This window comes from Rhinopithecus bieti, unplaced genomic scaffold (genome assembly GCF_001698545.2).
Source record: "Rhinopithecus bieti isolate Rb0 unplaced genomic scaffold, ASM169854v2 scaffold_31072, whole genome shotgun sequence".
In the NCBI taxonomy this organism is placed as follows: domain Eukaryota; kingdom Metazoa; phylum Chordata; class Mammalia; order Primates; family Cercopithecidae; genus Rhinopithecus; species Rhinopithecus bieti.
The window spans coordinates 563,640-584,330 of NW_016813477.1; the positions used below are offsets into that span (position 1 = coordinate 563,640).

Consider the following 20,691-nt stretch of genomic DNA (forward strand, 5'->3'; position numbering starts at 1 on the left):
TGGGGAAAGGATATGAACAGACATTTCTCAAAAGAAGACATTCATACAGCCAACAGACACATGAAAAAAATGCTCATCATCACTCGCCATCAGAGAAATGCAAATCAAAACCACAATGAGATACCATCTCATACCAGTTAGAATGGCAATCATTAAAAAATCAGGAAACAACAGGTGCTGGAGAGGATGTGGAGAAATAGGAACACTTCTACACTGTTGGTGGGACTGTAAACTAGTTCAACCATTGTGGAAAACAGTATGGCGATTCCTCAAGGATCTAGAACTAGAAATACCATTTGACCCAGCCATCCCATTACTGGGGATATATATACCCAAAGGATTATAAGTCATGCTGCTACAAAGACACATGCACACATATGTTTATTGTGTCACTTCACAAACAATAGCAAAGACTTGGAATCAACCCAAATGTCCATCAGTGACAGAATGGATTAAGAAAATGTGGCACATATACACCAGGGAATACTATGCAGTCATAAAAAGGGATGAGTTCTTGTCCTTTGTAGGGACATGGATGCAGCTGGAAACCATTCTCAGCAAACTATTGCAAGAACAGAAAACCAAATACCGCATGTTCTCACTCATAGGTGGTAATTGAACAATGAGATCACTTGGACACAGGAAGGGTAACACACTGGATCCTATTGTGGGGAGGGGGAAGGGGGGAGGGATAGCATTAGGAGATACACCTAATGTAAATGACGAGTTAATGGGTGCAGCACACCAACATGGCACATGTATACATATGTAACACACCTGCATGTTGTGTACATGTACCCTAGAACTTAAAGTATAATAATAAAAGTCTAGCCGGGCGCGGTGGCTCAAGCCTGTAATTCCAGCACTTTGGGAGGCCGAGACGGGCGGATCACGAGGTCAGGAGATCGAGACCATCCTGGCTAACATGGTGAAACCCCGTCTCTACTAAAATACAAAAAAAAAAAAAAAAAAAAAAACTAGCCGGGCGAGGTGGCGGGCGTCTGTAGTCCCAGCTACTCGGGAGGCTGAGGCAGGAGAATGGCGTAAACCGGGGAGGCGGAGCTTGCAGTGAGCTGAGATCCAGCCACTGCACTCCAGCCTGGGAAACAGAGCGAGACTCCGTCTCAAAAAAAAAAAAAAAGTCTGCTGTTGACTTGAAGCCTTACAGATAACATAAGCAGTCAGTTAACACATAGACTAGTATCTATTAGGTTGTGCGAAAGCAGTTGCGGTTTTTTCCATTACTTTCAAAAGCAAAACCGCAATTACTTTTGCATCAACCTAATGTATATATTTCATGTATTTATGACCTATCTTAAAATTTTTTGTGTGTTTCTAGGCTACACGATTCATCTGAGTTTTTTCAAGTTGTCACAAATTTCCAAAAAATTTTCAAATACATTTATTGAAAGAAAATTTGCATATAAATGGATTAATGCAGCTCAAATCCATGTTGTTGAAGAGTCAACTACATATTGTCTCATTGGTGTGAAATTTAGGAATTAGGCTGTGCTAGTAGTTGCATGATCTTAGGTAAGTTGTCTCTCGAAGCCCCGTTTGTCTTATTTGTAAAATAAAGGTAGTGGTCCTGGCTAAAACACTCTTTAAAATCCCTTCCAGTCTGCCAGCCTGTGACTTTTCTGCCACTGCTGGTCATTACATAGGCAAGTGTACAATCTAATGCCTGCCTCCTTAGGAGCATTTGTTATGTTGTTTAAACTAGGAGCAAGCATTAATCGTTGCATCTCTTAAAGCAGCTTGGAAGCACTTCCCAGACACTTCTAAGTGAATGAAAGAATATGCATTTGGAATCCTGTGAGTTGACCCTTTACGTTCCAAGGAGAAACACCTGAGAACTTTGTCAGTCCGTTATTATAAACCTACTACTACAGAGTGTCACTTTCAACATTTATCAGTTTATCAGAGCTGCTATTTTTCTGGTTTTAAATGGCCACTTTTTTTTTCCCGTGTTTTTACATTTTCCTCTTTTCATCACCAGCATTAGTAGTTGGTGTTTTTTTGGGGAGGCATTTTTTCCCCAAAGAAATAAGTTATTGCTTGAGAAGAATGTCTGTATACACAACAAACAGAAGTCATCTTCAGATGCTGTTGTGCTGTGTCGTTAGCCACACAGCCTCACCAGGCATCCTCAAGGCTGTGCAGAGCCACTGCAGAAGCACAACTCAAAACCTTGTCTTTGCAAAACTGCCAGGGACTCTTAGTGTGTTTTACTTACTCCTTTGCTCTTAATGGAACAATGCTCCTGAATGGTAGAGAAGACCCCCGGTCATCAGTGTGTCACACGTACTGCAATCACAAATTGAGTTAGTTTACAATTTGTCATTTCCCAGTCCCAGGTTCCAGCCTCCTTTCAGGAATGATGCCAATGAGAGAGAAGGATATGCAGCTCCATGATTTTTTACGAAAGTCAGTGGGAGACTCAACAGGGCTGCATGAACTTTGTAATATTTAAACTCAGTTTAACCTTTTTATACCTCATTCTTTGTGGCACAAGATCTTCCCTGTTCTCACAAGGTAGCTTTCCACCTCTAATGACTATTACTTTGTTGGCATGTGTCGTTTTAGTTCTAGAATACTTACAATGATTACCATAGCTGGAATGCATTTCTCTTCTTCTCATTTTATCTGTTTCCACACAAGATCTTGGCAACATTTATTCCTTCCCCTGAATTCCTAGACTTTCCACACTGTATGTTTATTTCTTCCATCTAACCTTGATTATTTGCATCCTCTGGTGCAATATGTTTTCCTTTTGCTCAAACTGCCCAGTCAACAAGTAGTCTGAGTACCTCTCCATCCTCATGTTTCCATCCTGTGCCATATTTTGGTTTCAGCCATAGTGAACCACTTGCTCCTCTCCAAGTTCTGCACATTTGCAGCTCCTCTGAGCCTTTGCCTGTGCTATTCCACACTTGTGACCTAACTGAAATCTACTTGCCTTGAGACTCATCTTGAGTGCTTCTCCACCCAGGAGGTCTTCTCTGGTCACTCCCCACTGGCAGCCCCAGATATTCCACCTATGTTCACCCACAGCATCCTTCTTGGGTTGTGAACATCTTTGTCTCCTTGAAGACAGAATCTGTGCAGTGTTTGTGTTCCTATCTTTGTTTTGGTGCTCAAATACATTGAATAGGAATTTTTAGTTTGCATGTTGTGACACGGAAAACCTACTGCCTAATGTAATATGGTTCTCTTTCAGACTGTGCTCTGACCTCAGTAGGGAATGTTTCTACAATAACAGCTTCCCTTTCCCACACCTTCTCAATGCACTCCTTTATGAAGTTCATCCTAGTAATCTCTAGAAGTAATTCTGTACAAAGCAGGAGATTTGGCAGGAACTATATGTTTTTGAATCTGGCAAGCCAGGAGGGTTGAAGGTGGCTATTAAAGATTTTACAAATGCCATTTATACCAAAGAAACAGCAGTAGCATTTATCACTTGCTTTCTTGGCTGCAAAAATGTCTTGGCTGAGCCAGAGCTGATTACGTTGGCCATGCAACCAAGGTAATTTATTCATCATACACAAAATCTCCCCTTAACTAACATCAGAATTTTAAGTGCTGACTGAAAGGAGAGCTAATGTATCTATCAGTGCACAATCATCCTGTAGACCAAAAAGGCACTTAAGAGTACTTTTTAATCGTTTTCTTTCCTAAACTTAATTATTGTTGACTTTTGCTTGCAGATGTCTAATAATTAACTTATTCATAGAACATTAGTCTGTATTTTTTTTTTTTTGTCTTTACCACTCTCTAATTCATATTTTGCATGTCGTGGGGCTTTATATCTACATAAAGCTTTTCCAGATTTCTGGGTAGCTTTTATTAACAATACCTTATAATACACAGGCTCAACTGAATCCCTTTCCTGGGAGAAATTTGATATCTTGAGAGAACCAAGATTTCTGTTCTTCACATTTCTCTGATTTATAGATGTGTCTCCCACTTGCCTCCCTAAACCCTAATGATCACCACTCATCATCTTGGTCCACCCAGAATCCAACACTGTAGACTTTCTTCTCTGGTTGTTGACAACTTAAAATGAATGCCAGGCTGAGATTTCTCCGATTCCTAGCTTTCTTCACAGACAATCTGCCCTTGAGGCTGAGCAGACCTAAGTGGGCATTCCACTCCCAGTTAAATCCCCTGACAGTTGCCCCTACTGGTTTACTTGCAAAATAGATCCTTCAAAGAGGGTTCATTTTGCTGTCTCCATCCCTGTGTCCAGTGTATGCGTGGTGGTGGTAGTGTGGGAAGGGGACACTGCGTGTGCTCTGAAATACATACTGCAATTTTAAGTTTCTCAGCTTGCTAATAGTACAATGAAGAGACCAGAGGTTGAGGGACCCCTGAAGGGCTGAGAATAGGTAGATGAGTGTATACAAATAAAACACGGTGGGGTTTAAATGTTGTCTTCTTGTTAGCAAGTGCCAATTAAAGGAAATAGGCCACTGAGTGGTGTTCTCTCATTCGGTGTTCCGTTTTTTCCTCATTGCATCCTCTCTTCCTACCCCCTAATTCTACCTCCTTTCTTTGGGAAGTTAGCCTCGTCTTTCTTGGGCATGCTGATCCATATATCTTTCAAAAACGTCTAGTTTGATCTGCACAGATGAGGTGCTGGTTTCTCAGTAGCTCCAACCCCATCTCCAACCTCCAGCCTCTTTCAAGAAGGAAGCCCCTGTGGGCCCCTCCAGGTGGTAGGGCATGCTGTTGCTGTGTGCTAGACTCTTAGCTATTTGGTTCAACAGTAGCCTCAGTGCTAGTAGTCTTAGTTCTTTTTCCCCTCGGAATTTGAGGAGGTGAAGAAATCTCGTTTCTTCAGGAATATTTAGAGGGGAAGAGTTTCTGCAGGCTGATAGATGAATCTCATTCGGTACATGGGTATGTTATGTGGACACAGAAGCAACCTTTCAGCTTCACTCGTTGACCATAGATGTGACCATCTATTTGGGCTGGGAGGAATCCTGGTCCATGTGGCCCAGGGGAGAAATCTGTTTTCTCTCTGAATGTCTTTTTCTTGTCCTTAAAAGACATATTCTCTAGGGGGTTGTCTTAAATCCTCTGTCAGTGGTGGCCAACTCTCCTTTTTTCTCAGGGAGGAAGATGAGTACTCAGAACTGCGATCAGAACTCAGCCAGAGCCAACACGAGGTCAACGAGGACTCTCGAAGCATGGACCAAGACCAGACCTCTGTCTCTATCCCTGAAAACCAGTCTACCATGGTCACTGCTGACATGGGTGAGTCTGCCTGCCGTTACCACCAACCCAGAGTTTGGTTTCTGGATTGTGATAGAAATTTTAGAAATGTGAGGCAGCCTCAATTAAAATTTAATTTTTCAAGGAATTTACTGAGTGGATAAAGTCACATGTATTTCAGTCCCTTACACATTACTTTGTTGGTCAAATGGAACTAAAGCTTTCTGCTCTGGTACAATTGTGATTCAAACATAAGTCACTTCTATTTGAAAATTCTGGAAGTAGGGAACCAGTTTAAAAGACTATTACAGCATTCCAAATTACAATAATATCTGAACTATGATGGTGGGAATAGAAGGGATGGGATGGGGGCCAACACATTGCAGTGGAAGAACCCCAAGAGGTTTTAACAACTACTTGGGTTGGGTAAGAAGGAGGAGTCCAAAATGACTCCAATGTGTTGTTCCTCAGTGACTAAGAGAAGGATCATATATTCCTTAGTAAGGAAGTTTTGTTGAGAAATGAGTTGGGAAATAGTCATATTATGTTTGAGGTTGTAGAGAAATATCCATATGTAAATATCTGGTACGATGTATTTTAAACTGCAGGGTGTGACCCATTGGGTCTTATAATTCTATGACAAAGTATTTTTAAATGAAAGCTAATAGGAAAGCAAATGACAATATTGTTTCATGAAATTTGTTTCTTGCATCTTTGTAGGCAGTAAGTTGCCAAATGAATGTTCTAACTGGGTTGCAGTCAAAATGTTACAAAACCACTGGTCTTGCCTACCTGGATATTTGGAAAGAGATTGAGGTTTAGGGAAGAGGCTTTGAAGTTATCTGGGCTAAGGTGATCCCTGTGGTTCGAAGGGTGTGGAGTCAAAAGAGGGAGGAGCAGCATATCTTAGGACAGACATGTTTACATGTATGGGTGAGAGGGAAGAAGAACCAGGAGAAAGAAGAGTGCATATAGTCAGTTTTCTTGAGTTTTATAATGAGTTTTTCTTGGAAGTTAAAATTTTGTTGGGGAGAGGGATTTAATCAAATATTACATATTTGAGTTTAATTAAAATCTTATAAGTGCTACAACATTATGGAACACAGTAGTATGAGAGTGTATCCAAAGAAATTTGATTCAGTCTAGGGTTACAAGAAGGCTTCCTCTAGGAAGGCGTTTGACCTCAGATCTGGAGGCTCAGTAGGAATTAGGCAGGTCAAGGAAGAGAATAGCATCCAATGAGGGAGAGAAATGCATTTAAGGAGGTGACTGAAGATCATCATGGATGGAGGACACAGAGGTATAAGAGGGGAGCTGGAGAGGTAGGCAGGAGCTAGGCCATGCAGAGTCTTACAGGCCATGCTAGAGACCATGTTTGGTCTTTACCCAAAGATCCACAAGAAGCTACTGAAAGAGTTTTTAATAGTGGGGGAAGAGAATGAGATCATCAGATTTGCGTTTTGAATCAATCACTCTGTAGTGTGGAGAAAGAATCCATAGATGAAGAATGAGTTGGGGAGGCTAGCTTGGAAACTGTTGCAGAAGTCTAGATGGGCAAAATTGTTGCTCAGATTAGGGTGGTGGCAGCTGAGATTTAATAAAGATGTAAAATTGGCAAGATTTGCTGAAGGATTGGAAAGCGATTGAAGGTGAAAGGGTGTGTATGCCCCATAAGAGTTTATTTGCACAATAGATGGACGACAGGGCCACTCACCAATAGGGCACATAGGAAATAGGACCCCGTGGTTTTGCTTTGAGTTTTGTTTTGCTTGGGGCAGGAACTATATGATAGGTGGAGATCGTGTGTTCTGTTTGTCCATGGGTTTATAGTGTCTTGAAGTATTTGAGCAGAGATGCTTCAGAAGGCGGTAGGTATTCTGATAAAAAAAACCAAGAGGAGAGACCTGGGCTGAAGAAAAGCAGCTGAGAGACATCAGGGTGTTTGCACATGATAATTGTTGACTCTGTCATTGCCCTATTTGTATCTTACTATCACATTGACATTTTAAATTATGTAATAATATTTATTTGCTTGACTGACTCTCCCACTAAATTCCACTAGGCAGAAGCATGTTTGTTTCATCTCCTAGTATATCTTCAGAGATTATCACAGGGCCTGGCACATAACATGTGTTTAAAGATAGTAGTGGGAATGAATGAATGAGGTAATCAACCAATCCACCAGTCAGCCAGCCAAAGATGAAGGAATAAAATGAGGAGAGTGGTATTCTGGAAGCCAGTGCGGCAGAAGAGGCTCTAATAAGGAAGGAGCGATCAGTAGTCTGGATTGCATCTAAGGCCAAATAAAATGCATCGAAGCCATTGACAGCTGTATGTTGGTAGCAGCTTAAACCAGGCAGAAGTATCATGAGGAGTGAAGACAATTCCCCCAATTAAACCGAACCCAGACCCTGGGCTTTATGTTATAATACACACAACTCCCTGCAACCAGACCATGCATGTGCCAAGTTCATACCAGCATGCTAAGTTCATACTCACATCCTGACTTCCTACAGGCATCATAAATCTCTAACCCTGGCGGCCCCAAGCTTCAGGACTCTGTCTTCTGCCTTAGGCAGCCAGACAGATTTAAACAGCCTGGAAATTGCTAATCATTGTAGAGTGTCAACCCTATTCTGATCCCTGTATTCACTTCTCTCCAATTGTATTTTATGGAATTAATAAGTGACCTGCACTCCAACAAAGTTCCATAATTAAATAAGTTTGGGAAGTGCAGGGATAAACCCACTTACATGGATGTCTTTCCGGTGGGACTTCTTGGACCTCCTGACATGAGGTGGTATCTGTAGCACTGGTCCTCACACAGAAGCCAGCATCCGCCTGTCTGCGCCATGGCATCCTCATTTTCCCAAACTATTCTTTTCATTCTGTCCCTCATTTAAAAACACATGGGTTAGTTATAACTGGTGGTAGCCTCTTTCCTGAGAAGACTGAGTTCCTGGAGGGGAGTGACCTTCCCTGCCCAGTGTTGACACGTGTTCTCTGTCCACACATAGAAGTTTTTTTTCTCATTTAGTCAGCAGACTCACTTGGGGCTGTGCTAGGTACTGGGGATGAAAGACAGAATCTGCTGTCAGGTCACTTTGCTCCCACCCTCAAATCCTTCAAGCCTAGAGTTACTTGTAGATTCCCAGCATGCAGCCAACAGGGTGCTCCCTCCTTCTGGCCTCCTCCTTGGCCATTTGTCCTGTTTTTCTTCCAGCTCCAGCCACTCTGGCCTCCTGGCTTCCTGTTCCTCCAGCCTGAGCTGCTTCTCCTGCCCAGGGCTCTGTGCTGGCTGTTCCTTCCTCCTGGAGCCCTCCTTCCTCAGCAGCTATCTCTGCAAAGGACCCCCACCCTCCCCTCTAGAGTCATGCCTCATCCCTCACTCTTCTGCAGCCACTCGCCTCCCTTTCCCTGCTTCACTTTCTTTCAGAGCATGGAGCACTCCCTGAGGATGGATTGTGTTTGTACTCTCTTCCTTGTGTGTTACCAAGTTTTATCTGGCTGTCATGCCAAAGTGCAGGCTCCACGCAGGCAGGGACTTCACCTGCCTAATTTATCAGCATAGCAGTGCCTACACATAGGAGATACTCACATACTTGAGCAGCAGTGAATGAACCCCATCCCTAAGCTCACAGTTCTTTGGAGGATGCAGACAGGTCCACAGGGAAGACCTCACAGTGCAGTTAAGACTCCATAGCAGGCCTGCAGTGGCCCTAGTGATAACCTTGGGGAGGAGCGTGGAAGAATGCTTCCCAGAGGTCACAGCCGAGCAGGAATCCGGGGACTGAGTGGGGTCGGAGCCCATGAGGAGGAGGGTGCACCGGGCAGGGGCAGGTCTGCCCGATCCCCCAGGAGGACAAACACTTGGGCACATCAAGGAGGAGTTCATGAAAGCTGCTCACACAATGCAGTCGTGTGTTTGTTCAGCGGAACTGGCCCGTCTGCCTCTTCTTATTCCTTTGCCATTTTCCAATTAAATTTCTTCAACAGGGAAAAAAGCTTCCATATATAAGCACCATTATAGGAAATCATTTAAAAGTAGCCATTTCATTATAGCTGCTATATTTGCAAACCTGCATTAGTAACCCAGAGGTTTTCTTGAGCTGCAGAATTTGCTGCAGTATATTTGCTGATCTCCAAAGATAATAGGACTAAGTTCAGCCTATTTGCTTCATCAAAACACACTTTCTTTTGTTTTCATACCCCACCCATCGGAGTCCAGCTGCCCCTTTAGTAGGCTAGTTCCTGGGCACTGTCTTCCAAGCCCAGAGGAATAAACGATCCAATTAAAAAGTGCTTTGACTTACCTAAGCAGTCAAATAAAGGAGAAAGATGCCAGCCACTGTCACATTGCATGTTTTTTTTTAAAAAATTCCCTCTTTTCAAACCTGGTCACACAGTTGTTCAGAAAATAAAGGTAGTTAAGTGGACAAAGCCAAGGTAGGAGTCATTGCTTAGAATTTTTATGTCCTCCATCTGGCAAACGCTTGCCGTTAAAAGAGAGGGTGGATATACCAGCTAACATGCTTTACTCACTTACCCTGTGTCAAGCATTTACATGCATCCCTCATGTTTAATCCCCAACCCGGAAGGACGCCCTGGAGAGCTCCTCATCTGTAAAATTAGGATAATGGAGTTTAGAGAGGGTAAGTCACTTGTCCAAGGCCACAAAGCCAAGAAGTTGTTTTTGTTGTCGCCTGTGTTTCTATAGATGGCTTTCCTTTGATAGTCCTTGGTTTAAACAGGAAGACATGCCAGTGGTTGATTTCCTTTGCTTACTGCAGTCCTTTGAGGTCTCTAGGGCTGATGGGGGAATTAGGGAGCAGCTGTGTGATCACAAGCACCTGGCTTAATAGCGAAGCATTTGCAGTCAGATTTTGCGTCCCTTCATATTAAAATAGAAACAACACTCTTGGACCCAATCATTCTGGGTATTGCAATAGAGCAGAGCACAGATGTGTGCACACAGGCTCATTGCATCATGCATGTTAGAGCATGTTTGGTGTCCTTTCCTGCGGACCATTTTCCCACCTCTGTTAATGCAACAGCAGTGCTTTTCTGGAGCAATTGTTTCCAAAACAAAATCCCTGATTGTATGGGCCTTTGCACAGCCAGTGAAGCGTTCTGTTATTTTGAGATCTCTTCTGATTTCAGGTGATACATTTTTATTTTCCTGGAATTTAGCACTATCAAACTATTATACCCTCAGGGTTGACATATGAAACCATTATACCCTAAGGGTTGAGGTTTATACCCTTAGGGTTGAACTCTACTCATACCCCAAGGTGTTCTATACATAGAATACCTTGCTTTCTGGTGTGATCACTTAGATTTTTCCTCTGTATGAGTAGGTTTTGGAGGACAACCAAGGAAGCATTTACACATGAAACCTGGCTTTTTGGTGCAGTTGTGACTGTGAAATATGTTTGATGCTAAAGCCAGATTTTCCTGGCTTACTGGCTCATGAGGCTTAATGGCTTCAGGAAAAAGTGTTTACAAGCGTCAAGCAGCCACTCAGAGTGAGGAGAGAGGGTCGGGGCAGGGAAAGGCAGCCCTGCCTCTTCCAAAAACAGTTTTTGCAGACATGGAGAGAACTGTTTACATAGGTAAAGCAGGCTGTCTAGAGAATACTCGCTTTTTGCTAGGAATGAGGTAGCTAGATAGTCAGTGATCCTCTAGTCCACAGACTGAAAAGGTTAGACCGGACTGAAAGTTGTACTCTAACTAGTTGATATAACAGGCCAAGCCCTTTGTTACCTTTTTCTTTTCTTTATTTGGGCAACTTAATTTCTCTGGAGAGGGTCACAATATGGATCATCCCTGAGAACCAGGTAACAGTTTGAACACTGATTGACTGGAGCACTGTCTGGGGTGACTGTGTGTTTTCTCCCAGGGATCTGAGCCTGGTCAAATAAGACCTGTCTGCAAATGGTAGCAGAGCTAAGTGACTGAGGAGAACCCCCTAAAGTCATTCCAGAATCTTCCTTAGAGTAACCAGGGTTGAGAGCAGGAAAGGTCATTTTTCTACTTCAGTTTGTGTTACTTTGGAATATTTCCCCCACAGTCTGCTGTTCCATAACTTTTCAGTCCCCAGAAGAGACTTGGGGTATAAGATGGAAATGGAAAAGCATTAATCTACAGCCTTTTCTCAAAATGAGCTCCCACAGTTCTTGGGATTCATGAGCTCCTATTATTAACATAAACAGTCTTTATTTTCTAAACAGACCGTGTCTTTTAAGGTTGATTTTGTTTTGGTTATTTGAAGTTCATGACATAATTTTTCTTAAAACCAGCATTACAATAAAGGAGTGTTAGCTGCTGAAACCAGCCTCAGAAAGCCTATGTAATCTGTCATGGAAATAACTTCGGGACCTTGCTAGGGTTGTTACCGCATCCCCAGCCATCAGTGTGAACATTGCTGTTATGAGAAAATATTTTGTAGATCACGTTTGGATGCCAGAACCACATCTTCCCCCTCCTCCGGGCTGCATGGAAATCCTCTCACTCCTGTTAGCATGAGGGCCACAGGGCCTGGGATGAGTGCTAATGGAGGATCCACTGATTGTTCTCAAGGGCAGGAGACAGCCTGTCTAAAGGGGATCTGGAGCTGCTGCAGGTGACCCAGGCAATAAGAAAGGGCTGTTCGGACTGGAGGTTAGTGAGCCTGGGGGAGAGTGGGCAGAAATGAGGCCTGAGAGTTGGGCTGCGGCCAGTAATGATAGAGAGCCATGGAGGCACAGTGGAGGGGTTGGAATTTATCCTCTTAACATACTTCTATTTCTTCAGGATTACTTCTCAAAGGTATTGAATGATTAAGTCTTTTCTTGTATATTGTCAATTGCCGTTCCCTCTCTACCCCAAAGATTTCCTCCCATCCTCTGCAAAACTGGGTATTATTCTTTTAAAGCTGTGCCAATTCAGGTGATCAGCAGTCAAATAAGTAAAATGATTATATGTAGATTTGAACTTTTTTTCACATATGTGTGAAACAGAAGTTTTCTGCCAGAAAAGTTCTGGCAGAAACCACTTGCAGAACATTTCTGCCACTGAGGCTGGACATAGATGGCTAGGAGTTATGTGGGGGTGCTGTGGCAGAGCAGATTAGGGGATCCTAGATGGACACCAAGGCCAGTAGAGGCTCGCAGTCCCGGAGGACAGCTTCCTGGAGTTGATGTTAGGTTATCTTCCTTATCCCTTCATATTTATGACCAAGTTTGTTGATTCACAGAAACAAACTGTGTCAGGAATCCAAAGTGACAACAGTGAAAATGAAAACAAATCTCCAGCTGGTGAGATTTTGCTAAAATAGAAGTTCTGAAAATGCAGCCTCAATTGCTTTGAGAAAAGAAACAGAGATCTATAGTCAGAATGTGATGGGGTAGCAGCTTGCGCTTCTCAGGACCCCCACCCTGACTTTGAAAGAGGAAATTTTCCTTGACCCCTTCTCAGGCCTCGTGACAGGGGTGCCTCGCTTACTCAGTCCGCAGCTCTCAACCCCTCAAGGGAGGAGGAGCACGCAGGTGAGTGGGTGCAGGGGCCAGAGCAAGTGCTTTTGAGCATCAGCAGGAGCAAAACTCTGGGATGACCCCACAGCAGTGTCTCGGGGGAAGACCTGTGACCCCCAAAGCTCCAGAGGGCATGCGTTACAGTGCTCTTTTAGCTTTGCCGTTCGTGGGCAGCTTAAGTGTTGAACAGCTCAGTGAGCCCTCTGCCTTTTCATGTGAGGCAGTTGCTCTCCACCACTGAAGGCAGCGGGTCAGCGTGACACCCTTTAGCATCTGCACCCATGGCACCCAAGCTCTTGTTTGGCATCCAGGAAAAATCAGGTCGCACAAAGAATTGAAGGGTGGTGAATACAGAGGATTTTATTGCCAATAAAAGTGGCTCTCCACAGGAAGGGGAGCTAGAAAGGGGATGGAATGGGAAGGTAATCTTCCCCTGGATTCTGGCTGTCCCCAACCGGACTCCTCTCCAAAGCAATGGTGTCAAGCCATTGCTCTGAAGTCAAGCTGCTGCTCTCTGACATCAAACCACAGTCTCTGACATCCAGCTGCTTCTCTTCTTCTTCCCTTCTCTGCTCTCTGCCAGTTTGGTCAGGGTTTTTATGGGTATAGGATGGGGGGCGGGGTGGGCTATGGATGATTTTGGAAAAGGCAGCCTTCCAGGAAAAAAGGTTACATATTCTCACTTTGGGCCATGGTTCTAGGCTTCAAGGTGGGGCTTCACCAGGGACCCTGCCCTTTTCTGCCTAGAATTTCTCTGCCTCCTGTCCCTGTCCACTTGTGCCTGTGTACTTGGTGATCATTTGGATGTGGAAGGCACACTTGCAGGAGAGCTCTCCTGTTCTGGTAGCTGCACTGAGAATTGGTCATCTTGTGCTCTCCGTGTTAAATCTCCACTGCAGCATATCCAGACCATGTGAGACCTTCTTGCCTAGAATGTTGAGGTATGTGTTTTCTCAACTTTTTATTTTAAAGATCTTCAAACTTACAGAAAAGGTAAAATAAGCCTCCATAAACCACTCATCTTAATCATCCAATTGTTAACATTTTGCCACATTTGATTTTTTTCTCTCTCTTGCTCGCATTTGTGTTTGTGTATACGTTTTTTTCTGAGCCATTTGAAAGTTGCAGACATCATGATGCTTCACCCCCTAAAGGCATATTTATAAACCTCTCAAGAAAGAACCTTCTCCTATAATAAACACAGTACCTTCATCACACCTGAGAATTTTACTACTGATGAAGCATTGACAATCCACAGTCCATATTCAGATTTCCCCAGTTGTCCCATTAATGTCCTTGGTTGCTTTTGTTTAGTCCCAGATCCAGTCAAGGCTCACACATTATATGTAGTTTTCATGTCTTTTGACTGTCCTTTAATCTAGAACAGATCCTCCCTCCTGCTGTTTTGTCTCTCGTGACATTGCCATTTTGAGGACATCAGGTTAGTGGTATCATAGAATGTCCTTCAATCTGATGATCTGATTGTTTTCTTACAAGATTTGAGGTTAACTTTTTTGTTTGTTTGTTTGTTTGTTTGCAAGAACGTATGTGGGTTATGGTCCTCATTACCATGTTGCAGCAGGAGGGTCCTAATGTCAGTTTGTCCATTACAGGTGATATTGAGGAGTTTTTAAACTACCACAACATTGTTCTCATAAGTCCTCTTGTCTTAGGTAGACAGAGGCAACATGGGACACAAAGCAAGGGGTAACCTCTGTGGATACTCTTTCTCCCTTCCTCCCAGACCTTTCAGTCTTCTCTTTGGTGTTTGGCCCTAAAAGATGACTATTCTGTTTTCTAATTTTCTATGTTACTTATTTTCGGTTTGTGTTTGTTCCTCAGTGGAATTAAAGAGGGCCTTGCTGTATGCAGAGTACAGAGGAATGCTCAAAAAAAAGCAACAGCCCTCCTGGTTTCAGCTGTAGAGCTACAACAAGATCTGAACTGTTACATCCCTGGAATATAGCATCTTGCCTTTACAGAAAGTCTGTGTTGATGCTGAAAGAATCTGTAGGTCTTTCTTCCACCTTGAATTGCTTTACCAGGCATGATGTGTGCCCAGTCAGAAAAGAGGGGTGGGTGGTATGCGTTGGCCCTCGGGAGGCGGCAAGGATACGGTGAATGGCCAATCCTGCTACAGCACACATCGTAGCAGGCCTACAGATGCTTCTGTTTTTTAGCCTGGTTAAAATTCTCTGTGGCTTATGTCTCTAACTTCACTGAAAGCTTTCTACCTTGGGGATCTTAATTGAAAACTGTCTACCTTATTAGCAGGCTGTGATAATGTCATTTGATATGTTTTAAGTTTGATGATACTTGATTAACAAGTGAATTAACAAAAACTTGGGACTTTAAAAGTTGGCTTATAAAAGTCTCCCATTTATTTTACATGTTAATCTCATCCAGTGTCTGTAGAGCACACGTTCCATGCCCAGCACCGCGAGTCTCTGGGAACACACTGTTGAATGAATGAAATCATCAGCTTTTAGGACTGAGTGCCAAAGGACTGGGAAGGCTTCCTGGAAAATGAGATTTCAAGGCTGTATTAGTCCATTTTCACACTGCTATAAAGAACTACCTGAGATTGGGTAATTTATAAAGAAAAGAGGTTTAATTGATTCACAGTTCCACAGGCTGTACAGGAAGCATGACTGGGGAGGCCTCAGGAAACTTAAAATTATGGCAGAAGGTGAAGGGGAAGCAAGCACATCTTACATGGCCAGAGAAGGAGGAAAAAGAGAGAAAGGGGAGGTGCTACACACTTTTAAACAACCAGGTCTCGTGAGAACTCACTATCACGAGAACAACAAGGGAGAAGTCTGCCTCCATGATCCAGTAACCTCCTAACAAGCACCTCCTCCAACACTGGCGATTACAATTCAGGATGGTTTTTGGGCAAGGGCACAAACCCAAGCCGTATCAAAGGCAAAGCTTAATCAAGACCCAGCATGGAAGGCTTCCAAACTAGGCAGATACCTAACCACTAGTGTGAAGCAAGTACCATCCCCAGGAACATGTGCTTTTGGAAGCTGGAACTATACTTTGGAGCAAAGTCATTCTGGTAAAGAGGGGACTGCTTGGTTGGAATCAGGTGGACCAGGGGAGTGTTTGTAACATCTCATTGTTGGAGCTGCACTTTTATTTGAGTTAGGATTTTTACAGGGCTTGTTTGTTTAAAAAAGCAACTTTTAACACCTGATTCAAAATGAACCAACTCTGCCATAGTTAATGGTGTCAACTCTGGTCATAGGCATAGCTGATCCTAAGTGAGAAAGAAGAAAACCAGCTTTGCCCACTGGTGTGTGTTTAAGCAAGAAGGCTCATTAGCGTTCTTAGTTTTCATAGCCATGAATGTCCTCTTACCTCCTTTCCAGATTTCCAAAGTATAGTAAATCCTCAGTGTCATTGATAGGTTCCTGGAAAATGCAACTTTAAATGAAATGACGTGTAACGATACCAGATTTATGGTTAATTGATATAATCAAGAGTTAAGTTCCTGTAGTGTATTTGTGGTCGCAGAAACATAAGTGAATTTCTAAATAGAAACCCAAAACACTTCTAATATTAAACGTGGGAATAAACTTGAGCTATATGTACATTCAGGGCAGATTAATAAAAACAAGGGAGATAATTATTTAACCCCTTATTCCAGGTCAGTGTCGCAGGTAGCTGAGGCGTATCCCGGGAGCTCAGGGTACTGGATGGGAACCCACCCTGGCCAGGTGTCATCCCATCGCAGGACACACACATTCGTTCTCTCTGTCTCTCTGTCTCTCTGTCTCTGTCTCTCTCTCTCTGACTGGGACTATTTAGACACACCAATGAACCGAACGTGCTGAGCTTTGGGGTGTAGGGGAAACTGGAATACCCAAAGATAAACCACACAGCCATGGGGAGGGGACAATGTGCAACCTTCACACAGACAGTGGCCCCAGCTGGGAATCCGTGTTTCCCTCCTCATCTATGTTATAATGAGACGATGTTGAACAAAATGTTATTTGAGGACCTGCCGTATGTGGGTCTTTCCCCAAACAGCAACATAAAAACCTAAGGCTCTGGTTCTCATTAGAAAAATATAACCTGAGCTGTGTATTCTTGAGCTCTTATCAGGAGGCCAACTGAGGAAAACTGCATTTAGAAAAGAGGAAAAGGGCAGGAGGAGCCACTGACTCGGGTGGAGGCGGGCAGAGCGGAGGAGCACCGTGGGTTGGGCGTGCTGAGTCCCGGGATCTGCGGCTGGCCCCTCCGCAGATGGCTGTGGTTGAGAAGCTGGGCCCAGCATTGTCAGATCTTCTCATTTTACAAGAATAGCCATAAATTTTAGCAATTTTTAAAATGTTGACAATTTACTCAAAACTATTTTAAAAATTTTAAAAAGGCCATGCCAGACACCATAATCCCACCCCATATGCAAGCACATCTTTGGCTGCAGATGACTGGTTTGCATCTGCTGAACAAAGGGGGAGGTCCGTTCCATCCAGTCTTCTGGGTCCTGTTCAGTCTTATCAGACAATTTGAAGACTGAGTGCCAAGTTTATGTGAGCCTGGCGCTCCCCAGAGTTCCCTTTACCTTGTACTTTAAATGGTCTGCAACTTTAATTTTAACTGAAGGTTAACATAAGAAGAAACCATATGAAATCTGCATATGTGTGAAACTGGCTAAGGAGACTGGCGTCACATCACTTCACACCACGTATGAAGTACCGTGTACCCAAATCCTTCTAGTCTCTGTTGCCAAAAACACCTTGCCTCCCTTGTGAAACCAGAGTGCTTCCTCCTTTCTGTCAGGAGATAATTCATATTTGCTCCGGCTGCCAGGAAGCTCAAGCCTAGCTGCAGGAGTCAGCCCTCAGCTGGGTCAGCCTCCGTTTGCTCGCAGCCTTTCCCTGATCCAGTCACCGTGTTTTCCCCTTATTTGTGGCTGCTTGTGATAAGCAACCTCAAATTCTTTGGAAAGAGGCACAGTACAAATACACTTAAAGGAATGTGTATTTGCTACCAAAGGCCTCCTCTCTGTCTCCTGGACATAGTAGCAGTTTCCTTTGATGTATAAAGCATAGCACAGGTGGCTCACGCCTGTAATCTCAGCCACTTGGGAAGCTGAGGTGGGAGGATTGAATCCCAGGAGTTCGATACTAGCCTGGGCAATGTAATGAGACCCTGTCTCTGGAAAAAAAATAAGAATAATAATTTTTAAAATAAAAAAATAAACTACGGCGAGGCTGAGGGAGAAAGCCAGTGGGCCTTCCTCAGCTGCCCTTCGTGGAGTTACGTGGCAGTGGGGGCCAGGGTTTTTCTAAAGAGTACATTACTCCCCCTTGTCCTTAGACTTCCCATATCTCTTGCTTCCTTCTCCTGCTCTCCAACCCACAGGGGAAAAAAATTTTTTTAATTAAATTACAATACCTCAAATCTTTTCTGAATGTACTGCCATTCCTGAAGATTACTGTTTTCCATTTCATATATGCCTATTTGCTTATATCTCCTCATTTTACTCACTGAAATACATTTATTATATTTATTGTGGTAACATAAATATGAAATTTACCATGGTAATCATTTCTAAGTGTACAGTTCAGTGGCATTCACAGAGTTAATGTGACCATCACCACTACCCATTTCCAGGACATTTTCATGCCATCATAAACTCTGTACCCATTAAGCAATAACTCCCTATTCTTGCATCACCCCCACCCCTGGTAAACTTTATCTCCTGTCTCCACAGTTGCCTCTTCTAGATACCTCGTATTAGTGGAAATATTTGTCATGTTGTGTCTGATTTATTCTAATTAGTATAATGTTTTCAAGGTTCATGTTGTAGCATGTGAAAGAATTTTATTTCTTTTTTAAGGCTGAATAACATTACGTTGTATTGAGAGACCACATTTTGTTCCTTCATCTGTCAGTGTACCCCTGGGCTACTTCCACCTTTTGGCTACTGTGAATAATGCCGCTATGAATGTTGGGGTACAATTGAGTCACTGCTTTTCATTGTTTTTGTTAAACATAGAATTGCCATATGATTCAGCAACTCTGCTCCCGTACTTAGGACCTACTGTGGCACCTTATGCCACAGACTCTGAAAGACAGTTCTGTCTGGAGCCATGTGGATGCTGGGGATGAGTAGTGATGAGTGCTTGGTACCTTGAGGTAGTACCTTGACAGGGGACACAGAATACCTGCTCCAGGCGGCCCAGTCTCCTCATCCTCCCATGAGGCTCCAAACAGGGAAAAATAGCAATGGACAGCCAAGTGCTAACTGGTCACTAATGGGCCTGTGTGAAACCACAGTGCAGAGCTCTGCAGCACAAACTGGAGTTTGTAGGGTTCATCACCCCACCTGTGTTTTTATACATTCAGCTTCCTGTGACCAAAGAAAGCATGTGTAGCCCTCCTTGATTTGAAGGGCAGATACTCTTTAGAGTCTGTGCATCAACATAAATGACCTCACATCTTGCCAACTCTCTTGTCTTGTGTCTGCACTGTGTTACCTATGGTTACTTCCCTTTCTTTCTTTCTTTCTTTTTTTTAAAGACAGAGTCTCCCTCTGTCACCCAGGCTGGAGTGCAATGGCTCGATCTCAGTTCACTGCAACCTCCACCTCCCGAATTCAAGCGATTCTCCTGCCTCAGCCTCCTGAGTAGCTGGGATTGCAGGCATGCACCACTGTGCTCTGCTAATGTTTGTATTTTTAGTAGAGACAGGGTTTCACCATGTTGGTCAGGCTGGTCTCGAACTCCTGACCTTGTGATCTGCCTGCCTTGGCCTCCTAAAGTGCTGGGATTACAGGCATGAGCCACCACACCTGGCCACTTTTCTTCTTTTCCCCTCCCCTCCCCTCCCCTCCCCTCTCCTCTCTTTTTTTGAGATACAGTGTTGCGTCTTGCTCTGTTGCCCAGGCTGGAGTACAATCTCAGCTCACTGTAACCTCCACCTCCTGGGTTCAAGCGACTGTCCTGCCTCAACCTTCCCAGTAGCTGGGATTACAGGTGTGTGCTACCATACCTGGCTAATTTTTGTATTTTTAGTAGAGATGGGATTTCACAATATTGGCCAGGCCAGTCTTGCACTTCTGATCTCAGGTGATCCACCCACCTCGGCCTCCCAAAGTACTGGGATTACAGGAGTGAGCCACTGCGCCTGGCCTCTGTGGTTACTTTCCTTACAGTAGTGGTGGGCAGCAGAGAGACGGGACAGTGGCCTTGTAAATCTGGGAGTCTCTCACGGTTAAGGTTAATCTCTTACCCATCTTTGCACTCTGCTTCTGGCCTGAGTCAGGGCTCGGCAACTGCCCAATTTAAGTATGAGAAAGAAATACTGGTCACATGCCTAGCCCCTCTTCCTGCTCCCTGTAACCCAGCACCCTCAATAAGCAGCCTGTTGCCACCCCTCCAGCCCTGCTATGAGAGCCCCTCAGCAGACATTTCCAGTGTGATTCTTGCATCAGGTGGACCTGTGCTAGGGAAATCAGCACAGAATGTCTGAATATTTCATGAACATCTCGCTCATGAGCACTTAATGCACATAACTCAGGAGAGCGTATTCACACCAGCTCTGGATACCAGCAGACCTGCACCAGAGGGTACATCGTCATTCAGAGGCTGGTTGGTGTGTTCTCTGAGGAGTTCTGCTCCTCACTTGGGTCCTCTGCCTCCAGTGGGTGGTGTCTACCTGCCACCATCTCCAGAGGGCCTCTGCAGTGATAAGCATCCTAGTTCTCAGCAGCTCAGGTCCAGGTCCATTGAGGTCAGGAGTTCGAGACTAGTCTGGCCAACATGGTGAAACCCCATCTGTACTAAAAATATAAAAATTAGCTAGGTGTGGTGGCACACACCTGTATTCCAAGCTACTCGGGAGGCTGAGATAGGAGAATCGCTTGAACCCAGGAGGCAGAGCTTGCAGTGAGCTGAGATTGCACCACTGCACTCCAGCCTGGGAGACAGAGTGAGACTCCATCTCAAAA

General features: G+C 44.0%; 1 protein-coding gene across 5 annotated transcripts in view; it reads left to right on the forward strand.

Moving 5' to 3' along the window:
* The window catches only part of LOC108512897 (colorectal mutant cancer protein), a 272,212-nt gene that overhangs the window by 172,763 nt on the left and 78,758 nt on the right, over positions 1 to 20,691 (forward strand). For all 5 annotated transcript variants that reach the window (XM_017848451.1, XM_017848449.1, XM_017848450.1 and 2 more), the window contains one exon: positions 5,117 to 5,259. In XM_017848451.1, coding sequence (XP_017703940.1) covers positions 5,117 to 5,259 — 143 coding nt within the window. The remainder of the gene's footprint in view (positions 1 to 5,116; positions 5,260 to 20,691) is intronic.